This window comes from Hylobates moloch, unplaced genomic scaffold (assembly GCF_009828535.3).
Source record: "Hylobates moloch isolate HMO894 unplaced genomic scaffold, HMol_V3 SCAFFOLD_16, whole genome shotgun sequence".
NCBI lineage: Eukaryota > Metazoa > Chordata > Mammalia > Primates > Hylobatidae > Hylobates > Hylobates moloch.
In genome coordinates this window covers 10,454,946-10,474,984 of record NW_026652291.1, presented here as the reverse complement: position 1 = coordinate 10,474,984, position 20,039 = coordinate 10,454,946, and the positions used below count along the sequence as shown (strand labels likewise).

Sequence of the window (20,039 nt, the reverse complement as noted above, 5' to 3'; positions counted from 1 at the left end):
GAAAGCCACGTATAATTTTTCCTCCATAACGAAAATTAGGCTTTAGTTTCATCAGTCTTTCTAGTCCAGAGTCAGATAGTTTTTCACTTTTTGGTTTTTACATTTTGCTGATCACCTTACCCTACACTGTTTTTATTATATAAACTACAAACTTTATACTTTGCTTTGGTATTCTGAATTCAGGCACTTACTTTTCAGATACAGAAATAGAAATGTAAACTTCAGCTGTGTTTCACAGCCTGAAGCTGATTTGGGTGTGAGGGGCTTGTTCTCCCTTCTAATCTAATGGGTTGACAGTCTATTAAAAGAGGGGAAAATACAGAGCACAGTGAGAAGTAGAAGATGACAGCAGAGTCACAGCAAGGGCCACGCAACCTTCTTGTGAAATCATTGCTTTTAATCTTTTAATCTATCCATCTTTAAAAAGACCCTAAAGGAGGGGTCTTTCTGTCCAGAAAGAACAATAAAAGGCTGTGGAAATACATCCAGAATATACAACTAAATCAAAAACCAAAAGCAGCACTGAATGGGCAAGAGAAAGATATTTGGGGAGGATAAAATGGGGAAAACACATCAAAATACTAAGGTTAAAATTTCTCTAATTAGGCAGATATAAAATGACACTGATGAGGGTATATGACAGCCATACTCCCAACAACCAAAGTTATAAAGCAATACGTGCTCCCCAAATAACAAGGAAAAGAATTCTTTCTATTCCTTTTGTTCCCCGCCCCATCCCTTGAATATTAAGCACGGACACTGTACATGCATAGATCACTTTTTACAAGGCCAACACAATGTGATAAACACAAAGTCTCATTTTCCCAGAAACGAAGTTTGGTCGTGGGCTCCTTACCAGTGATCGTATTGTAGTGGTAGGAGGCATGTGTAAAAGCCTGGAGAAGGTAAGCCTTATTCTTGAATCTGTAGTTGATTTTCTTTTCAAAATTTTCAAACCCCGATATAAGGTGATTCAGTGTTTTATCTGCATCTGGATGATCAAACATACATCTTGGTGGAATCTTCAAACAACCATATTCCAAGTCTTTCAATACAGAAGAGCGTGAACTGGCCACAGAAGGAGCAGCACAGCTCACTGAAAGGTTCTTTTGTTGGCTGTTGAAATTCTCCCGAGTAGGGCACAGGGCCTTTTCCCGATCAGTCCTTTTAATTACCGGGAGCACCTTCAGCCCCAATGAACAGAGGAAAAGCTGAGCAGCCCTCTCCCCACAGCTGGTTAAATAGCAGCCCAGCAGGGCTTCCACACAGTCCGCTATGCTTTTGTCAGCAATACACTGCTCAGTGTGCAAGTCGTAAGAAATGGACTGCTTTCCCGTGTCAACACCACAGTTTTCTTCTGATGGATTCCAGAACCCCACCACAAAGTCATCTTCTTCAACAGCTTTGCTAGGATCCAGATAGCACATTGCATCCCAAGAGCTGTAGTCAAAATCCTCAAAATCTGATGAAAATGGCATACTACCTAAGGAGGACTTTTTGGGCATTTTCCATTCATATGCAGAATCAGTGGTTGAAAAAGGAGAAAGAGAGATTTTCTTTACAAAAGCTCCTGATCCCATTAACATATTATCTATAAATCTGATATGTTCCTGATCATACTCCAGGAAATCATCTTCATAGTCAGCCTCTTCCTTCGGAGCCCTCCACATCAGGCTCTCCTCCTCCTCATCCTCCTCCTCGTAATCCTCATCCAGTTTGCCATTCGCCAACATGCAGTCTTTTGTCTGAAACGAGGGGGAATGGGGAAGGAGGGGAGACATAGCTGCTGTTTTTAAAAGGGTTTGAAACTCAATAAAAGCAAGGGTTATGGATAATTTCAAATGACAACCACAAATACTAAAAGGCAACTTTAAAATCATGGCCATTTGTTTTCAATTAACATAAAATAAGTTATTTAATCATATAAACAAAGTAAAACATGTTCTTTGAATGTTCATTTTCTAAGTTATAAAATGACCTTTATCCAGTATGAAGCTTTAAGTTAAGGATTTTGAACATGGATATAAAGTTAAAATTAATGTCCACAATGCAAAACTTCAACTAAGAAGTCTAACTCTGGTAGGACACACAATGAAAGCACTCATATGCTGATCACACAGATCTTCAATTTTGCTGACAAAATTTGAAAACGTGGTAATTTGATTTTCAAAAAGATTTTCAAAAGATTTTCAAATTAATAAAACGAAATTCCAGATGTAGAAAAGCATTACCTTTGCAATTAAGAATATAAAAACAGATAAAATCATTTTTTAAAATGTACAATAGGATTTTATAATAAAGCTTTTGTCCCTATTTCCACTTCAAAGTATACTTGCCACAACAAAACTACACTGCTTTCCTTAAAAACAAAAGTGATCACTGCACTAAGCTATGAATTTGAGAAATTATGCTTTCCCCTCCACTCTGAGCTACAGTAATCAGGGGAACAGATTATAGCATAACTGACAAAAATAGAAGAAAATTTAGACTAACATGAAACACAACAATCCAATTTCTGTCAAAAGATCTTTGCTAATTCCAATTTCTTTGGCAAAAGCTTATTTGTGAGTGACAACCTTAATAATGGGCTAGATTTCAGTAATGATGTAACTTTTTTGCAATCCTAGAAAGATGCCAAATTTCTGTTATGCAAGTTTTTAAAAAACCAAAAAACTTTACTTGTGAGGGGGGAAGGCGAAGGGTGTGCATCAATGTTGATTGTAACAACTTTCCAGAGTGTTCTGACAAAAAAAAAAGTTGCAACCTTCAAGCATTTTTTAAATACTACAAATATTTCATTTTAAACTAGACTCAAGATATAAACACTATATTGGTCTGAAAACAAAGAGCAGTAAGCCAAGCCATATCTCTATTTATCTTTTCATTTTTTTAATTAAGAAAAAAACACCTTTTCAAGAATAAGGAAGAACACCAAAAGCAACTGTAGCGGCAGACCTCACAGAACATTTCCTGCTAAAAATCTTATACTTTCCAAGGCAACATGAAGATGTTTTTGATTGGTCCTTAAGAAAAAAAGGGCCAAACTGCAATTTTTAAAAAATCAGACAATTTTTTTTTTATTGAAAAAAACCTTCTGTATCTTTAGAAAGGTGCTACCATAAGCCAAAAGTGGCAGAGCACAAAAAATCACAAAGGGCTGACTTTTATCACAAACTGTGTGATCCTGGGCAAAGCCTTTTAGTGCCTCTGGGTTTCAGATTCTTCATCTACAAAAGAGTGGGGTTCTATCTCATAAAATGTTTTTCAAGAGCACTTCAAGCCTTTTAAGAAAAAACAGCCTCATGAAATCCTTTTCTATATCATTCAAGTCAACTTTGATACTCTCTTCTATTAAGAGGCATTTTAGCATGCAAAGGTTTCCACTTAAGCCCATTTGCTTGAGGGCCAGAGCAAGGTAGGGAGAACGGCAACGCAACCAGCCAAAACCACAGTGTATCTTTTCAATACAATGCAAGGGCCTATATTTCAATAAAAATAACTTACTAAATAAAAATCTAAACAGTATTTCTAATGACTTCCAATAACCAAAGTGCCATCAGAAACATTAAGAAAAATAAATTGAACTTTGTGTTGTATCTTAAAAAAAAAAAAAACGACATGCCAATGTCACCTTTACGCTACAAGTTTTTAAAAAGAGCCAAATACATTATGAAACGGTATTAACAAAGGAGGATGACTGTTACTGGAATGTTATTCATAAAAATACAATACCATTTCTAAAGTTCAAAATCTATACATTTTCCTCTAAGGTTCTACATATTTCCAAATTAATAACAAATAATTGTTCGGACCTAACTTGCATTAAAATATTCCCTTAATGCTTTTCCAAATAAGTTCTAATTCTGAATAAGACAAATACTACATGAGTTAAAAACATCCTCAATAAATAGGTAAAAATCCGAATAGTGTCACAGAACATGCTACCTGGAAATACTTAAAGGCAGATATATAGGATACATGCATCACAAAGAAGACATGGAGAAAATGGATATTTAAAAATATAACCTGTGAAAGAAAAAAATGGTATTATCATTGTTGGCCTGAGGTAAAAATGAAGTAATAATGAGCCAATTTATCTTTAATGCAAAATAAATCTCCAGGAAATGAAACTGTCTGAAGCATTGCCTTTAACTTCGGAAGAGGCACTAGAACTCTCCCAGTCAACCACCACTGCGCTGATTCCTGCAGTTCGGAGGCCCTCCCAAGTGCCCTCTGGTGGCCTTCAAGACAAGACAAAATGAAGCGGCTGTTGCTGATATTTGGAGTCTTCTTAAGTCACTGGCAAGATTTAAATTATTTCCAGAAAATAACAATCTTTATGGATGATTTTTTTTTTAAGTTCACAGGAGTCCTGACTGGGAAAACCCTGGGCTACAAAAGCAAGATTTTATTGAAATTAATTATTGCACAGACAGACTAGAGATCACAGGTCACTGAAAAGTCATTTCACTGAACAGAGCTAAGGATCTAGGATAAATTGTAGTAACAGAAAAGTGAATTTTTTTTAAAAAAGAGTAAAACTCAAAGTCAAAACATCACATACTCTTATGCCTTTGGAAAAGAAATAATAAAAATAGAAATTTGCCTCGATCAAAATTATAATACTAGTTCTGAATTCAGTGAAAAGACAGTGTATTTAAAGGAATTAAATATATCAAATATCTACTCTATTATAAACATACCAAGAAAATGAAACAAAAAATTAATAAAACAAAATTCTTTGGCTCACCAAAAAGTAAATCCCTCCAGTTACACACACACACACACACACACACAGACACACACAAACTTACCATTTCATCTTTTTCCCATTTATCTGTGTTACTTTTGTCTTGATTTACTACATAACCAGGAGGAAGCCAATTCACAGGGGGATCAAATATCGACACCACCATGCGGCTGGGCAGTCCCTTCTTTTTTCCAAGGCGATACAGATTACAGTTGCTGACCTTCAGCAGAAAATATTAGGATACTTATCCATAAATGATCACTGCTGGAATTCATTCAAGGCATATTAACACATCCTCAGTTAAATGTTCTTAAAATTAATCAATTAATTATATGGTCATCAATTAATTATAACGGCTCTACATTTTTCTACCCATTCATGTTATAAAAAGAATATTAAATTCCCACATATTCTATACTTTTTTGGTGTAAATATTTCTGAATATAAGATGCAGAGCAGAAAAAATAATGTATATAACTATGCATATTCCTGACTGAGAAGAAATAGTTCAGACCGTATCAAAGCCTTGAAAATACAACCTGATGACATAAAATGCAAACTGCTAACTGGAATTACCAAAGTAGAAAAGAACCCATATAAAAAGTCAAGATGTCACAATATTTTCAATGAAATGGGGGGAGGATGCCATCAGCTCTAGCTGCAAAGTGAAAACTGGCACGGAACAAAACTGAAACAATGTTATATTCCTAGAATGGAAGCCACAAATGGGATTTCGACTGTAATGCTCTCTCAAATATTATTCCTTTGTTTTACAGGCATTTCAAGACACTTTTACTCAACTTAAAAAAAAATGAACAAAAGGTTTCTGTTTATTCACATTAATGGAACAGCTTTACTGTCTATCCTCTGCTCGGGTCTGTTTTTCCTAATGCCTCTATCTCTTTCCTAATTTGCTCACATCATTGCATTTCTGTCAAGTTATTACTTGGAAACTAGGGTCTAGAATTGTCAATCCCATTTTCATTTTCATAAAGCTGGGTTCCTTATTATTAAGTACTTCATTAGCCCTCTTCCCATGTAACTCAACTACTGTTTAACAGACACCCCCCATATGAGGCACTCGATTGGGCAACCCAGAGGGAACGACAGCAGCAGGACAGAGGGGCAGTCCTCGCGACACACAGGCTAGCAGGGAAAAGGAGGGTACGTGTGACCACTATGGCCAAAAGTACTCTCCCTCTCTGCCTGAAACGTAGCAGGCTGAAATAAACGCTAGCTTCCCTTTCCAAGCTAAGAGAACAAAGCATCACAAGTGCCAAGAAGAGGATAAAGTGCAACGTGGACTCATAGGAGGGAAATCACATTCCAAGTTGGCAGAAACGGTGGGCAGGATGAAGAAAGAGCTACGTAAGGTCTCAAATATGGGGCAAAATTCTGGACAGGTAGAGACGGAGGCAAGCCCTCTGCAGAAGGAAGGACAGAGCAAGGGCCCCAAGGCTGGGGGTCTGAGCGTGGAGTCTGTCCAATGAGCTGCAAGGGGCTTCCACCTGCTTAGGATCCAAAACGCATCAGGGCTGAAAGGGCCTGAACAGCAGGCTGAGGGAGTGATCATTCTTTCTGCAGAAATAAGGAGTAGAAGGTTTCTGAGCAGACAAATGGACGAGTTTTGTAACAGAAAGTCACCTCTGTCTTATCTTATCTAACAGAGTAACCTATCCTACTGCCTATGCCACACTTGTCGAAGCCTCTGATACTTTCTTCCTGCAACCACCTCTTGGAAATCTCATCCATTCTCAGAGCCTCCATATGGCGACTACTCTACAAAACCATATCTGAATCCTACAGCCTCAATTATCTGAACATTTCTACTTCATATTCCATGAGGTCTAAAACCTCAACTCTAACCTTGACTTCCCACATTTCTCCCTACCTCCCTGCTACTGCCACCGCCCCCAAGTTGCCAGTTTTTGTTATGACTGCGCCTCCAGTCCACCTCAAGATCATGCTGGGAGGCTTCGGACACACTTCTGACTCTCCTGGATGAACAGTTAGGTGACCTGACAGGAGCCCATTCGACTCTCTTAAGTGTGAGTCCCCTCATCTGCAAAACAGGGATGTGTTGTCTCTTTCCCAGAGGCTTCGAGAAGAGTAAATGAGTGAACACTTGGGAAATGCTTGGTGTGCTGCCTGGTGTGATGGTTCTATCCGGAGCGGCTAGTGTGATGGGGAAGGGGAAGGTCTCCAAAGCCAGGCTGTCTGGATTCGACCCAAGCTCTGCCGCTTACTTGCCAAGTGACCTTGGGCAAGCTAAATTCTCCAGCCTATTCTCACCTATAAAATGGGGAAAATAAAAGTTTCTACCTCTCAGAATTGTAAAAATTAAATTAGGTTTATATGCATATATGTGTATATATGTGTGTGTGTGTACATGTGTGTGTATACGATTATCTTTTAGAGTAGTGCAGAGTAAGCACTTTTGAATTGTTAGCTAAAATTATTTCTTCTGAAATTCTCACTCACCTCAGCCCCTTCCTCTCTACCAGAACTCTAGTTCTATCCCATTCTCTGCTTCTGCTGTTGGTTTGGATATGCGTTTTCAACTCACACTACATTCTGCTACCAGATTAATCATTTTAAACTACCACTTTATTAATATTAATAGTTCCTTGCTCTAAATTCCTTCAACAGTGCCTATAACATTCAAAACACGTGCAAACTCCTTAGCCCAGCATTCAAGGCCTTCCACGATACAGCTTCACCCCATCTGCCTTTTCAAGCCTTTTCTCAGGTATTTCCACACTTCTGACTGCTGCCACGGCTGCTTCCCTGATGCTGACATGCTCTGCCATCTGTTCACTTTGCTTATGCACTGTCAACTTGCCTCCTCCATTAATGCCATCTTTGATTCAACAGTGATGCTCCTTCCGAGTGCTGCAAGTGATCAGCTGCTTTCTAAGGTATTTGTCCAGGAGGCTCATGCTGCCTTGTGACACTTCTTTTTTCCATTTTTTCCCCCATAACTTGAATATCTTACCTTCATTCCTTTTCTTAAGTCTTAGTCCATGCTGAGTTTAAGAGCCTGCCCTTCCTCTGAGCTATCGAGCGTTTATTACTCAGAACTCTGGTGTCATCCTCTTCACACTGGAGAGCAGCCAAGCTCTGTGAAGCCTGTTGTTACTCTCTCCCCTCCACTCTCCAAAACTTTGGAGACGAGCTCCTCCACAAGACTTGTGTCTTACTCATGTCTGTACGCCAAGACGTACCCTCTCAAATAAATGTTTAACTCAACAAAGCAGAAGCTCCTTGACTGACTACAATGCACATTTCTTCATATACCCCTCAGGATCAAGAGGTGTACACACTTGCATAGCTTCCTTTGAACTGAATTTCAATCCAAAAGTAAGGCACGTGGAAATCAGCTAAGCCCCAAAACCTGAGTGTGAGATTGGTGTAAAGCAATACTCATCAACTGCCAGGTAGTTCTGCCACAGGCTTTCGCTGGCCCTGGAAGAACAAAGGAGCAGCTGTGCTCAGCTGGTGTAGCAATTTCTGAGCATGATACGTTCTCATCCTCTGAGATTATCCAACACTGCAAACCACTTTCAGGCACACTGAATAATTAACTGCTCAAAATAAAAAAATCATCTCTTACCTTTTTGCTTCTCATATATGAAAGGCGGCCCTCATGAGCATCAGGGTAAGTGCAAAATAGATACGTGGTGATGGCATGCTTTAAAAAGGAGTCGCCAAGCATTTCAAGCCGCTCCAGGTTAAATCCATCACTAGCGTTTGACAGAGTCAAAGCCTGAAGAATAAGTCCAGGATTGGGGCCAAGAGTCCTTGAGGAGTACCCAACAGAAGGGCTCTGCTCAGAATCCATCCTGCCCTTGAGCACTTGAATAGCGTCTGTCGTACCAGGCATTACGGCCATCAAAGGACTTCCATCTGAGGTAGATTTGTTAGCATTTCCATCAAGGTATTTATTACTCAGGAGAGTACATTCATCGCTGGGCTGGGGCTGGTTCTCATAACTGTATAAATTCTGAATGGAATATGAGGTAGTTGGTTGCACGGGTATTTCCTGCTTATAGTAATTCAGCTGATTTCCTTGGCAAAAGTCTCTGTTAGCTAAATCATAACTGCCATTGGTGAGATTTTGATTGTAAGAAAGACCATTAATTGCTGTAAGATCTGCTGAAACTTCAACATGGAGCTTACCAGGGGACTCGCTGAGCAACGTTCTGCAGTTCACAGACATTTGGTCATGATTTTCTAGAGAGGAGGTTCTATTAGCACCTTGATGTGCAGCATTTTCAGGGACAATTGTGCTGTGCTTACAGTAATTATCATTTTCAGCTGAAGAGGAGTTAGAAATTGAGATGAAAGATTTGCTGTCAATAGATTTTTTCCACCCGAAGTCTAAGTTAGGGTATCTGCAAAGACATTTTTATAACTTTACATCAGATTCTTCAAAACAGCTAGGCTGAGAGCAACAGCAATTTGAATTTAAAAACAAAAAGAAAGATCCCAAAAATGTACTCCTAAACTTTAGAATAGAAGTTTCCAAATTTTTAATTTACAATGTAAATTATAAAGTGGGACATGGTTTTATCTACTGCTTTAATCCCTGGCCCTAGACTCTAGGTGTGGTAGTTAAGAAGGTCACGAAGCTTGCAGGCATCCTGCAGGACCTGGGGCCTAGCTTCATGGGTTGGAATCCCAAGCACTCTGGTTAACCTACTGAGTAACTTTGGGCCACTTACATAAACTCTCTGTGCCTCAGCTTCTGCACCTGAGAAAAGGGCTAACAATTCCTATCTCACAGCACTGTCTTAATGATTAAATGAGCTAATTAACACAGGGTATGGCATTTAAGCTAGTGTTTGGCACTGCAGCAACTACTCAATAAATATTGTGGTTATTCCTATTATGTTTTAAAATTCCTTCAATCCCTAGAACAGTCTTGATATTGCCAATTGGATAACCAGAATTAATGTGAGTGTTTAAGCCAATAGTTTCTTTAGAATGCAGAGATTTTACGAATGGGAAGAAAATAATGAAGACAAAGAACATGCTAAGGCTATTGCTTTTTAACATATATTTGGATTTTTAAAAGAAAAAACAGACTGAAAATGCTGATGCAGTAACAAAGAACAATTTCATTCTCACTCCAACTGTTATGGCTTAAGTAGTAACAGTTATTTCTGACCTCAGATTCTCATCTCCCTCTGAGACTTGACAAGACCATAAGATATCCATATTTTCTTTTTATTCTTTTAAGAGTTATTTTATATACAATTTTAACTTAATTCTGTTCTTTTGCAAACAGGATCTCATGATCTGTGTTCTTTCTGGCTGACTGCACAGGCATACCTAAAATCCGCAGGAAGTGATCTGACTCCCACGCCAGCATCGCTGGCAGTCTGGGCTCTTAGCTCCTCTGCAGTCAAAAGGCAGTGAAGGCGATAAAGTATGCTGGGGAGACAAACAGCTTTTCTCCACAGTGATGCTGGAATCGGATGTATAGCACAGAGTTCTGGAACCAGTATCTTCAAGTAAGGGAAAAAATGGACAGACAAATACAAAGCACACACACAAAAGAATAATAAAAAAAAAAAGACCAATTTCACTAATGGATAAAGAAAATCATAAACGCTAGTAAAACTTAATTTTAAAAAATATTTGTAAAAATAATCCTCTAAGGCCAAATGGGATTTATCACAGGATTTATGAGAATGATTTTGTGATATATTAATGGGCCAAGTATAAAAACAAAACTCTCAATACTTACCAAAAAGAACATTCAAATAACATTCAACACATACTACTAATTAAAACAAAACAAAACAAAATTTGAGGATTAGGTAACTTCTAAAAAATTAACGAATCATGCATTTAACTTGGTAAGATAAAATTCAAACTTATCTTTAATAATCTTTAATACTCAAACAAATACTAAGTTACGCTAGTACAATTAACTCATTACCTGTTTATTCTGCAGACTTTCCCATTTGGCTTTCCTCTTCTCAGCACTGCTTAAAGGAAGAGCTTTCCCCTTCTGATTCAAATGTCGAGGTGTCAAAAGATTAAGTCTGTAAGAATTCCAAAACAATTTTATCAAACACACAAAAATGAGTACATATTCACAGTGGTTCTCCAAAAACCACCCGAAGAGCTCATTACAACTACAGCCTCCTGGGCTACCCCTTGGGCAAGTTTGTGTGCAAAGCGTCTCCTGATTTCAGATAGTCCACGGGTGGGCAGGGGGACAGTGAACCTCTGCATGTCTAGTGATGTCTGGTAAGAATGCCTCAAGTGCAATCCAACTGTCATCTCTGAAGCCCCTTACCTTGAAGATGTGTGGTCCACATCCAGCAGTGGCTGGTTGAGATTGGTTAGGTCAAGGTTGTATTTTGTTTTATAATATTCTGCAAAAGTTTCATACTCAGGGGAAGGAAATTTACTGAGTGGGGTAAGATCAGTGTACACATCAGCTACATAAAATCGATGAGGCTGATCAAAATTGCGATATCTAAAAAAGAAAAACAAAAAAACAATCAGCTGCTTTTTGATTTAAATCAACTATTCTCAAAACACAACTGTTTGTAGTATGGAAATTATGATTAAGAATTCAAAAGATTAAAAACAGTAAAACTTTTTATTCCAAATATATTTCAAGTATATAAGAACTGTATTTTTATCAAGTAAAAACAGACATATTATTGTCCCACTTTATTATTATTCTTGTTCTAAATATCTACATTTTGATAACACATAAAGCTAAATGGCACCTTTACATATCTATTTCATCAATATAAACAGTATAAAAAATTTACACTATCCAAACAGAGTAAATACTTTGTATATTACTAATGCTAAACATTAAAGACACTTATATAAAACGTATTACTGCATCATCTATGACAGTGATAGTCCTGATAAATAACATTTAAAATATGGTTTTGAGGTACAAAAAAAAAAAAAAATCAAAGATTGAATTACAACTAGTATTATAATTATTTGAAAACTGCCTGTTTTTATTGCCCCAAAACTCCATTCCCTAAATTTTTATAAAATAAGGAAAAAAATCATTCTGGATTTACTATTTTCACAGAGCTTAATATTCCTTATGAAAATTTTAAGAAATGAAATAATTATCTATAATCAAATTCTATAAGACTCTGGAGACTAAAAAGATGAAGATTTTAAGAAGAAAGCCTATCAACATTAGATTATCTGACCCTTTACAAAGGAAAATTCCTTATCTACAACGCTTTAGGTATTATTTTTTAAGCAAGTAAACTGGAGAGAATGGGTCGACCTTAAGAGTTTCTTTCTTTTCCCCCGATCTGTTGCCCAGGCTGGAGTGTAGTGGTGTGATCACAGCTTACTGCACAGCGTAGAAATCCTGGGCTGAAGCAATCTTCCCACCTCAGCCCTGAGTAGCTGTGATTACAGCACGCATCACCATGCCTGACTAACTAACATATTTCCTATTAGTAATTACAATGCTAAAGTCACAGCCCACTTATATTCCCATGTGAATAAGTGAATTTTTTTTTTTTTTTTTTTTGAGACAGAGTCTTGCTGTGTCTCCAGGCTGGAGTGCAGTGGAGCGATCTCGGCTCACTGCAATCTCCGCCTCCCAGCTTGAAGTGATTGCCCTGCCTCAGCCTCCTGAGTAACTGGGACTACAGGCGTGCACCATCACGCCTGGCTAATTTTTTGTATTTTTAGCAGAGACGAGGTTTCACCATGCTGGCCAGGATGGTCTCAATCTCCTGACCTCATGATCTGCCCGCCTTGGCCTCCCAAAGTGCTGGGATTGCAGGCGTGAGCCACTGCGCCCGACCTAGTGCATCTTTAAAAACAAAGTATCACCACCATTTTCCTTTCCATTTAAATACCTACCTTGGAATGATAACGGCATCTTGGTAATCTTCTAATTTAAAAACAAAGGGTGTTTCTTTTGTATACTTTGTACTGGGAATGCCTATGCGAGCTTCAGACTTCTCAATATCTTCCATGAATTTAAAGTCAATATCCAAAGTGCTGGAGTCATTAACTTAGAAGAGAAAAACGACTCTTTAGCTTGTTAAAACATGATACAGATAAGTTTCATACCTAAGCTGTATATTTGTATATGTGTCTACTTTAGAGTTATCAAAGTAAGAGATTTTTTTCTTACCAACATTAAGAGGTAGAACACAGTATGCTGAATCAGCGTCTGTAGGTTTAAATTCTAGAGCAGGTTTTTCAAGCCGAAGAATATGTGAGAATATATACTGGTGAAGTCTTGTAATCAACTCAAGCATTTGTAGAGACAACATGAAACCAGACTTCTTCAACTCAATGGATATGGTAACCTCTCCAGAGCGTGTGTATACAGGAAAGTGTGGAATCTTAGCAAAAGGAAACGTAAAGCACCCCTCAAAATTAACAGGTATTTTATTCCATTACAATTAACTTCAGAAGAGAAATGATGCTTTCTAGTGGAGAAATAGAAGAGGCACCTTAATCTTTAAATATTAAACATACTGAGGTAACAAAAGGTACTTACTACTAGTTTTTTCTTTCTTCCTTTTCCTAAGCAAGACGTTTTTGACATAAGTAGTCATTATGAAACATCTACCTGAGGTATGGGTTTGGCTGTCAGTATTCCAAAGCATCTTGTGGTATCTTCAGGAGGATAGAGCTTCCGCCTTCTAAAGTTGAGTTCATCAGGTAAAGGTGTAGTTAAAACCATTCCTATCACATACAGGTAACAGGGCTGATCAGGTTTGGGATAACTATCCCTCAAACACTCTGGAATCTAGAGTTGGAAAGGAAAATTCAGCGTCATGCTCAAGCATATTAGCCTCTTTTCCGGATGTCAGCAAGAAAACAAATTAATTCTGGCTTTACTAAAAGCTGATGAGAAAAAGCTAAGAAAACACCCAAGGCATGACACCTCCTCTTAATTACTTAACCCTGCTGGGTAAGTCAGGCCAGGGCTGCTGACAGTGGCCCAAGTTCACATACATTATAATGCACTGTTGACTATATAGCTAATACCAAAATTATATATAAAACAATCCAACACTGTACGGTCTTTTTAAAAATACTATTCATTTGATCTATTTCTTTTGACAAGAAAACTCATCTCTTCCTTGGACTTTTTATGTACTAACTGTAGAGTATCAGAAAATGAAGTTAGGCAAATTTTAAAAAAATCACATATAATCCTATCACTCAAAGACAGCCTTAATTAACATTTGGATACACTGTATAATTCCTAGACTCTTTTTCTATGTATAAATATATAGAAACATATATACATTTATATTTTTCAATACAAATAAAATCACACAACACTGGTGTATATTAGGGTATGTGTGTGTCTGTGTTTGTGAGATAGCCTGATTTTTATCCCGTTACTGTAAAGAGAATATCTGTCAGAGTCAATATGAACCAATATCATCATTTGTAATGGCTACTTCATTATGTGAGTGAACCATAATTAAATGGAGATTGCTGCTAGGCTTTCAATATTAACACAATCCTTCAGATTATGGTCTTGCAGTTCCTGAGGTTCAATGAAAAAGAACTGCATCTGCAGTTAAAATGTACAAAAATGCTGGTAAAAGAGACAGTTATATTTAATAGAGAATCAGAAAATAAAGAATGTATCTATTAATTAAACAGGATGCCAGGCAGTACTATGCTTTTCTTTTTTTCTAGAGACAGGGTCTCACTATGTTAACCAGGCTGGTCTCGGATTCCTGGCCTCAAGTGATCCTCCTGCCTCAGCCTCCCGAAATGCTGGGATCACAGGTGTGAGCCACCACACCCAGCCAATACTATGCTTTTCGAAACACTTATCATTAATGACTTTATCACATGAAACTAGTCTCCCGTGAAAATTTGGTATGAGGGAAACATGCATTTTGGGAAAACGGGTAACATTCATGATTTTTTAAAAACTAACATGATTCTGAATCTTGAAAATGCTAAGCTGGGTGCAAAATTTTATAAAGTAAAAACTTGGTAAAACTGCATAAGCAAAACCAAAGAAACACATATTTAGGTTAAGATACAGGCACAGCAGTCCCCGCTTATCTGCAGCCTCCATGGTTTCAGTAACCTGAGATCAGTCACGGTCCAATAATAGGTGTGTACAGTACAGTATTTTGAGAGAGACCATATTTACATAACTTTTATTACAGTATATGGTTACAATTGTTCTATTTTGTTATTACTGTGCCTAATTTATATCTTAAACTATCATAAACATGTACAAACATATTTTAAAAAGCATAATATATGCTATAAGTCCTCACTTAATGTCTTCGGCAGGTTCTTAGAAACTGGCTAAGGGAAACAACCAACTGGTAGAAAGAAACCAATTTTCCCACAGGCTAATTGACATAAACCAGTTAAATTCCTCCAGCATATTTCTGATCACAAAAACATCACCAAATTTCTAAATTAAAAAAACACTTTTAATATTAAGCATTAAAATAAATGTGAGCTATAGATACACCTAAGAAAGATGAATAAAAACAAGGAAGATGATTATTCACCCACTTATTCCAGTTCGGGGCCAAGGATGCCAGAGTCTATCCTGGCAGCTCAGGGCCCCATGCGGGAACCCATCCCAGACAGGACACCACTCAGTGGCAGGGCACACGCACACGCATCCCCATGCTCACTCACAGTGGGGCAGCGCAGACACGCCAGTTCACCTGATGTGCACAGCTTTGGGATGTAGTAGGAAACTGGAGTAAGCAGACACGAGGAGAATGTGCCAACTCCACATAGAGACAGTGGCCCTGGCTGGGACTGAATTTTTTTTTCCTTGTCAACATTCTAATGAAACAACGTTGAGCTGCTGGAAGATCAATACTATCTGCAGTTTCCACTGCACGTCTTGGAACATACCCTCCAAGGGTAAGTGGGACTACTACACACAGCAAAATTCTGCTTTTGCTTGGGGTTCTTATGAGGTAAAAATATTAACAAATATTAAAAAAAATACGTCAGCCAAGTTTGTCTATTACTAGAAGTCAGATTTAGAGATGCTTTCATGTGTGAACTCTGCTACGATGCCCATAGATTGAGCTGGAAACACTCCACGGAAAAAAAAATGGCCCACATTGGGAATCTGACATAACTCCTGACAGATATTTGTGCTTCTACCTTCCAGTGTACCTGTCATCTTGAGAGGGCATCTTTTCACTTGCTTATTTTATCATACAAATCCTCTTCTGTCTTAGCCCCAAATCGTAAGTAAAACAAGAATCACACCACTAAACTGATGAAACGAAGAAGGTCTATTTAAATGAAATAATCTCATTCTGGATAGAATATGACAGATGGGTCCAAGAATCCTTTTGAGAAGAAAAACAAAAGCAACCTCTGAAGTGGAAGAGCACAGTCTACATTAGGAAGGAAAAAGGCTGATCTGAGAGAAGCTGTGAATCGGAGAAAGGAGCTGAGATCCAGAGTGGGCCAAACTGCAAGGGTATGGGAAGCCAGCCAAGCAGAGGAACTGAGATTTGATGTAACAGAAAACGAAGTCAGAAATGCTAGGTTTTTACTCTGTTCTAACCAATACTAACTGCTTTTGGGTAGCACTGCCTTCGTTTCGTGGAACCTGGTCTTCCTGGAACACTGGTCTCTTCTTCATCATGCAAATCAAGCTCTTCTTCATATTTAACAGTCTCTTTCCCAACTGGCATCAAATGGTCATCCAGTTCGCCTAAGAAATTTAAAGAGAGAATTAACACAATCCAGATTTTGCCTAATTAATTAGTAAAGAATCTAGAACAGAACTATGTTAGAAGGACCTGGAAAAGTAATGGAAACTAAAGCACCTTTGCCTTTCACAATGCAAAAGTAATCAGACTCACACTTCAGGCAAAGTCTATTTTGGCATCCATATATTCCAATATGAGCAGGACTGCCAATTCTGTTCTAAGGTTCAGAAACAAAAACATCTAAACATGACATCAGCACATATCAATGCTAAATAAAATGGCCATAGAAAATGGGTCTACTTATACAGAAGGAGCAGGATTGAGAAAAAAAAAAAAAAAAAGAAACTGAGTTCATTTTTTAAAAAAGGATTAATTTCTATACTAGTATAGACTAATTTGAGAGACTGACATATTAAAACACAAGTGTTCATGGTGCATGATTCAACAATTATGAAAAGACCTTTATGTACTTAAAAGGAGTCATTAAAGAGAGCAAATAAATGACAGTTGTTTGCAGTCAAGCTATGGAAAACAAAGAGCTCCCACAACACTGTAGGATCTTCAAGTTACTAACACTTACGTTTATATTCACCAAAGCACATTAAGAGCAGCAAGTGAATAGCTCTACAAAATCCTTAGAGATCTATAAAGTCCTCTATATGCTTTTCTTTTTACAATGGTTGCAATTTATTTTTATTTGTATATGCTTTTCAAACATCCTTACCAATTTTGTGCAGTTTCTCACAGCAAATGAGAGCTACAACTCTTTCAGCCAATCGTACACAGCTCATTGGTGGACCCTGAAAATAACAAAAACCTTTCCATTGTATATGCACATTGCTGTATTACCTCTAGCACATGAAACACCTATGAAACCACTGCCCCAACATCTTTAAATTCTGTTCTAAGGTTTTCTTTAAAGTTCAATTTACCAAAACAAAATTCTTTATTTTCAAAAATTCCAGCAAGTTTTTAAAAATTCTGATCTCCATATTTGAAATATTCATCTTTAAAAGTCCTGCCTAGTAAAAACTAAGTCATAATTAAGAGTTTACAATTTTGATGAATTTAAATTTCAGTAAGATTTTAAAGTATCTTATTTTTACTAATCAATAAATATGTAACAAAAAGAAAGATTTATCAAAACATAGCTATAACATTAATAGTATTGAGCAGCTTTTTATGTGCAATAGAAATTAGTCACCTTGGAATATTTGGAAATCAGTACTGAGACCAAGAACAGTATTTACAAAAAGCAGATTTTTGAGTCACCAACAAAATAACTAGGACAACACAACGATCTATAATAAGTTTTATATCACTCTAAGTGTCTAAGCCACAGTTGAATGATTCTGTCAAAAATGTGCATGTTAGTAACACCTTAGAAGAAACTTCAGAGATCACCTAGTCCAGTTCTAAGTATCTGTAAATTAGACAGTCTATTACAAATATGAACATGTAGATGACTACAAAAGAGATCTATAAATCTACTTTTGAAAGTAAATTTTTTATTTTTATTTTTGGTCTGTCAACACAAGGCTCCTGCTCATGAAAGTAGATTTTAAAATCAAATTTACCTATAACTTGCAAGTCTTAGAAAAGCTGAAAAAAATCCACTAATGACATATTTTAAAAGATAACAATCATTTCTTCTTCTAAACTTACAACAATGGAGGCTCGAAGAGGTGAGTTAATTGGCAGGTACAGAGTTGAATAAAATGTACCATCAGGCAACTCTCGGGTTCTGCATTTAGGAGCTAGATGAGTAAACGGATCACTTGGTAATCTAGCACAGTATCTGTGAAGAAAAAGAAATTCTGAGGCTGAATCTACAACTGAGAAAATATTGATATTTACAGCCTCGAGTTTGATTTGTCACGTCCCTCTTCCCCTCTACTGAATTTGTATTTATATGTGGCATTTAAACTTCACTGCTTCAAACTTTGAATAAGACAGAACAGTGTTGTCTAACAGAACTTCTGCAAAGATGTTCTATATCTTCGATGCCCAACAGGGCAGTGGCTGGTGAGCACCTGAAATGTGACAAGTACAACTATGAAACTCCATTTTTTATTTTATTTTAAATTGAATTTTGAATGTAAATGGCAACATGTGTCGAGTGTTACCATAATAGAGCACAAAGTATTGTTCAGAATCCAGTAAGAAAACATACTGCCAATGTTTTTTCCTTAATCATCTTAGTTTGCCACCAACTACCAGCACATGTGTAAGGAAGGCATCAGAAGAGGGTGGGACAGCCCAGTGCTGACACAAAAAGGACAGTAGAACTAGCAGCTCACTGAGCAACAGCACCAGGGAAGGTTGGAGCAGGGCAGAATGCTAGCCCAGAAAGGGATGCTGGGACAGGACCCACATGAGGAGGGTGCTGGAATGGGCAGCAGCCCTGTGAGGTTGCGACCTGTGCAGCAAGTGCACCTAACCACAGTTGCAGCCCTACAGAGCAGGGACACTGGCTACATACAGAAGACTGAACACTAATTATTTTGAGGACAATGGGAGCCAAACTTCTGCTTATTAGAGAAAGGAGGTACAAAGACAGAAAAGAGGAAATCTAGAATGAACCTCTAGTGTCACACTGAAAATAGAGATATCAACAGATAGACACTGAAACAAATACAGATGTAAACATGAACAAACAAACATTCTAGCTCTGTCCACTAAAAAGCCTGGCAGCAGCAACACCCCGGTAGCAATGAATAAACCTCATATCCAGTTCTTCGTTTCTAACCGCAACTTTTTCTCCACTAAATTTGAGGAAATTGCCAACATCAAGGCTGGGGCAGTCTAGAATGTCCTGTGCCATAAAACAAGGAAGTGTTCAAGGAATAATAGTGAGATGTTAAAAAGACACAGAAACCAGCTTTAAGGGGTTCCCACTGGCCAAATATGAAACAATTTTAACATCAAAAAAACAGTAAATGATAACGATAGATTATAACCCATTAAATAAACAGGAGTCCATAAGTTCACGCTGACATTAAAAAATGATAATATAAGAATGAATAAATGGAGAGAAGAAATGGATGGTAGAATGCCAACTAATAAATACAGAAATAATGGAGTTAGAAAATCATCATTTAGTAGCCATCATAGTAATAATCAATTTGGGCCAGAAATATCAAAGAATGCTTACACTAATGAGTCAAACTGAGAAAAGGAACAAATTTTATACAGTCTCAAAGTATCTCCCCATGAAATATTTACTAATTATAAAAGAGGTGAAAGGGAACTTTACAATAGAGAAAACTGGCAGACTTCACTCAAGTGATCTAAGTTACCACCGGTAAGGGCAAAAATCAACATGGTGTGCGACTTGGTAAGCTAGGATGAGGAGAAGACACCATCATTTCAGTGATGTGCTGCCCAAAAACTTGTAACCTGGGTCTCATCATAAGAAAATATCAGACAAACCCAGACTGAGAGTCAGACTACAAAATGACAGCCTATCTATCTTCCAAAGTTTCAAGGTCATTAAAGTCAAGGAGAGACTAAAGAACGGTTCCAGATTGAAGGAGACTAGGAAGATGTGACAATAGGAGTTGAGGACAACTCCTGACTCTAAGGTGGAT

The 20,039-nt window shown here is 37.5% G+C and overlaps 1 protein-coding gene across 5 annotated transcripts in view; it reads right to left on the bottom strand.

The window, feature by feature from the left end:
* DICER1 (dicer 1, ribonuclease III) overlaps window positions 1-20,039 on the bottom strand; it is a 68,945-nt gene that overhangs the window by 8,713 nt on the left and 40,193 nt on the right. For all 5 annotated transcript variants that reach the window (XM_032135136.2, XM_032135139.2, XM_032135140.2 and 2 more), the window contains 12 exons: window positions 18,115-18,247; window positions 17,174-17,249; window positions 16,312-16,451; window positions 13,344-13,523; window positions 12,900-13,113; window positions 12,623-12,776; window positions 11,061-11,243; window positions 10,698-10,803; window positions 10,085-10,260; window positions 8,364-9,144; window positions 4,815-4,970; window positions 857-1,745 (listed from right to left, as the gene is read on the bottom strand). In XM_032135136.2, coding sequence (XP_031991027.1) covers window positions 857-1,745; window positions 4,815-4,970; window positions 8,364-9,144; window positions 10,085-10,260; window positions 10,698-10,803; window positions 11,061-11,243; window positions 12,623-12,776; window positions 12,900-13,113; window positions 13,344-13,523; window positions 16,312-16,451; window positions 17,174-17,249; window positions 18,115-18,247 — 3,188 coding nt within the window. The remainder of the gene's footprint in view (window positions 1-856; window positions 1,746-4,814; window positions 4,971-8,363; window positions 9,145-10,084; window positions 10,261-10,697; window positions 10,804-11,060; window positions 11,244-12,622; window positions 12,777-12,899; window positions 13,114-13,343; window positions 13,524-16,311; window positions 16,452-17,173; window positions 17,250-18,114; window positions 18,248-20,039) is intronic.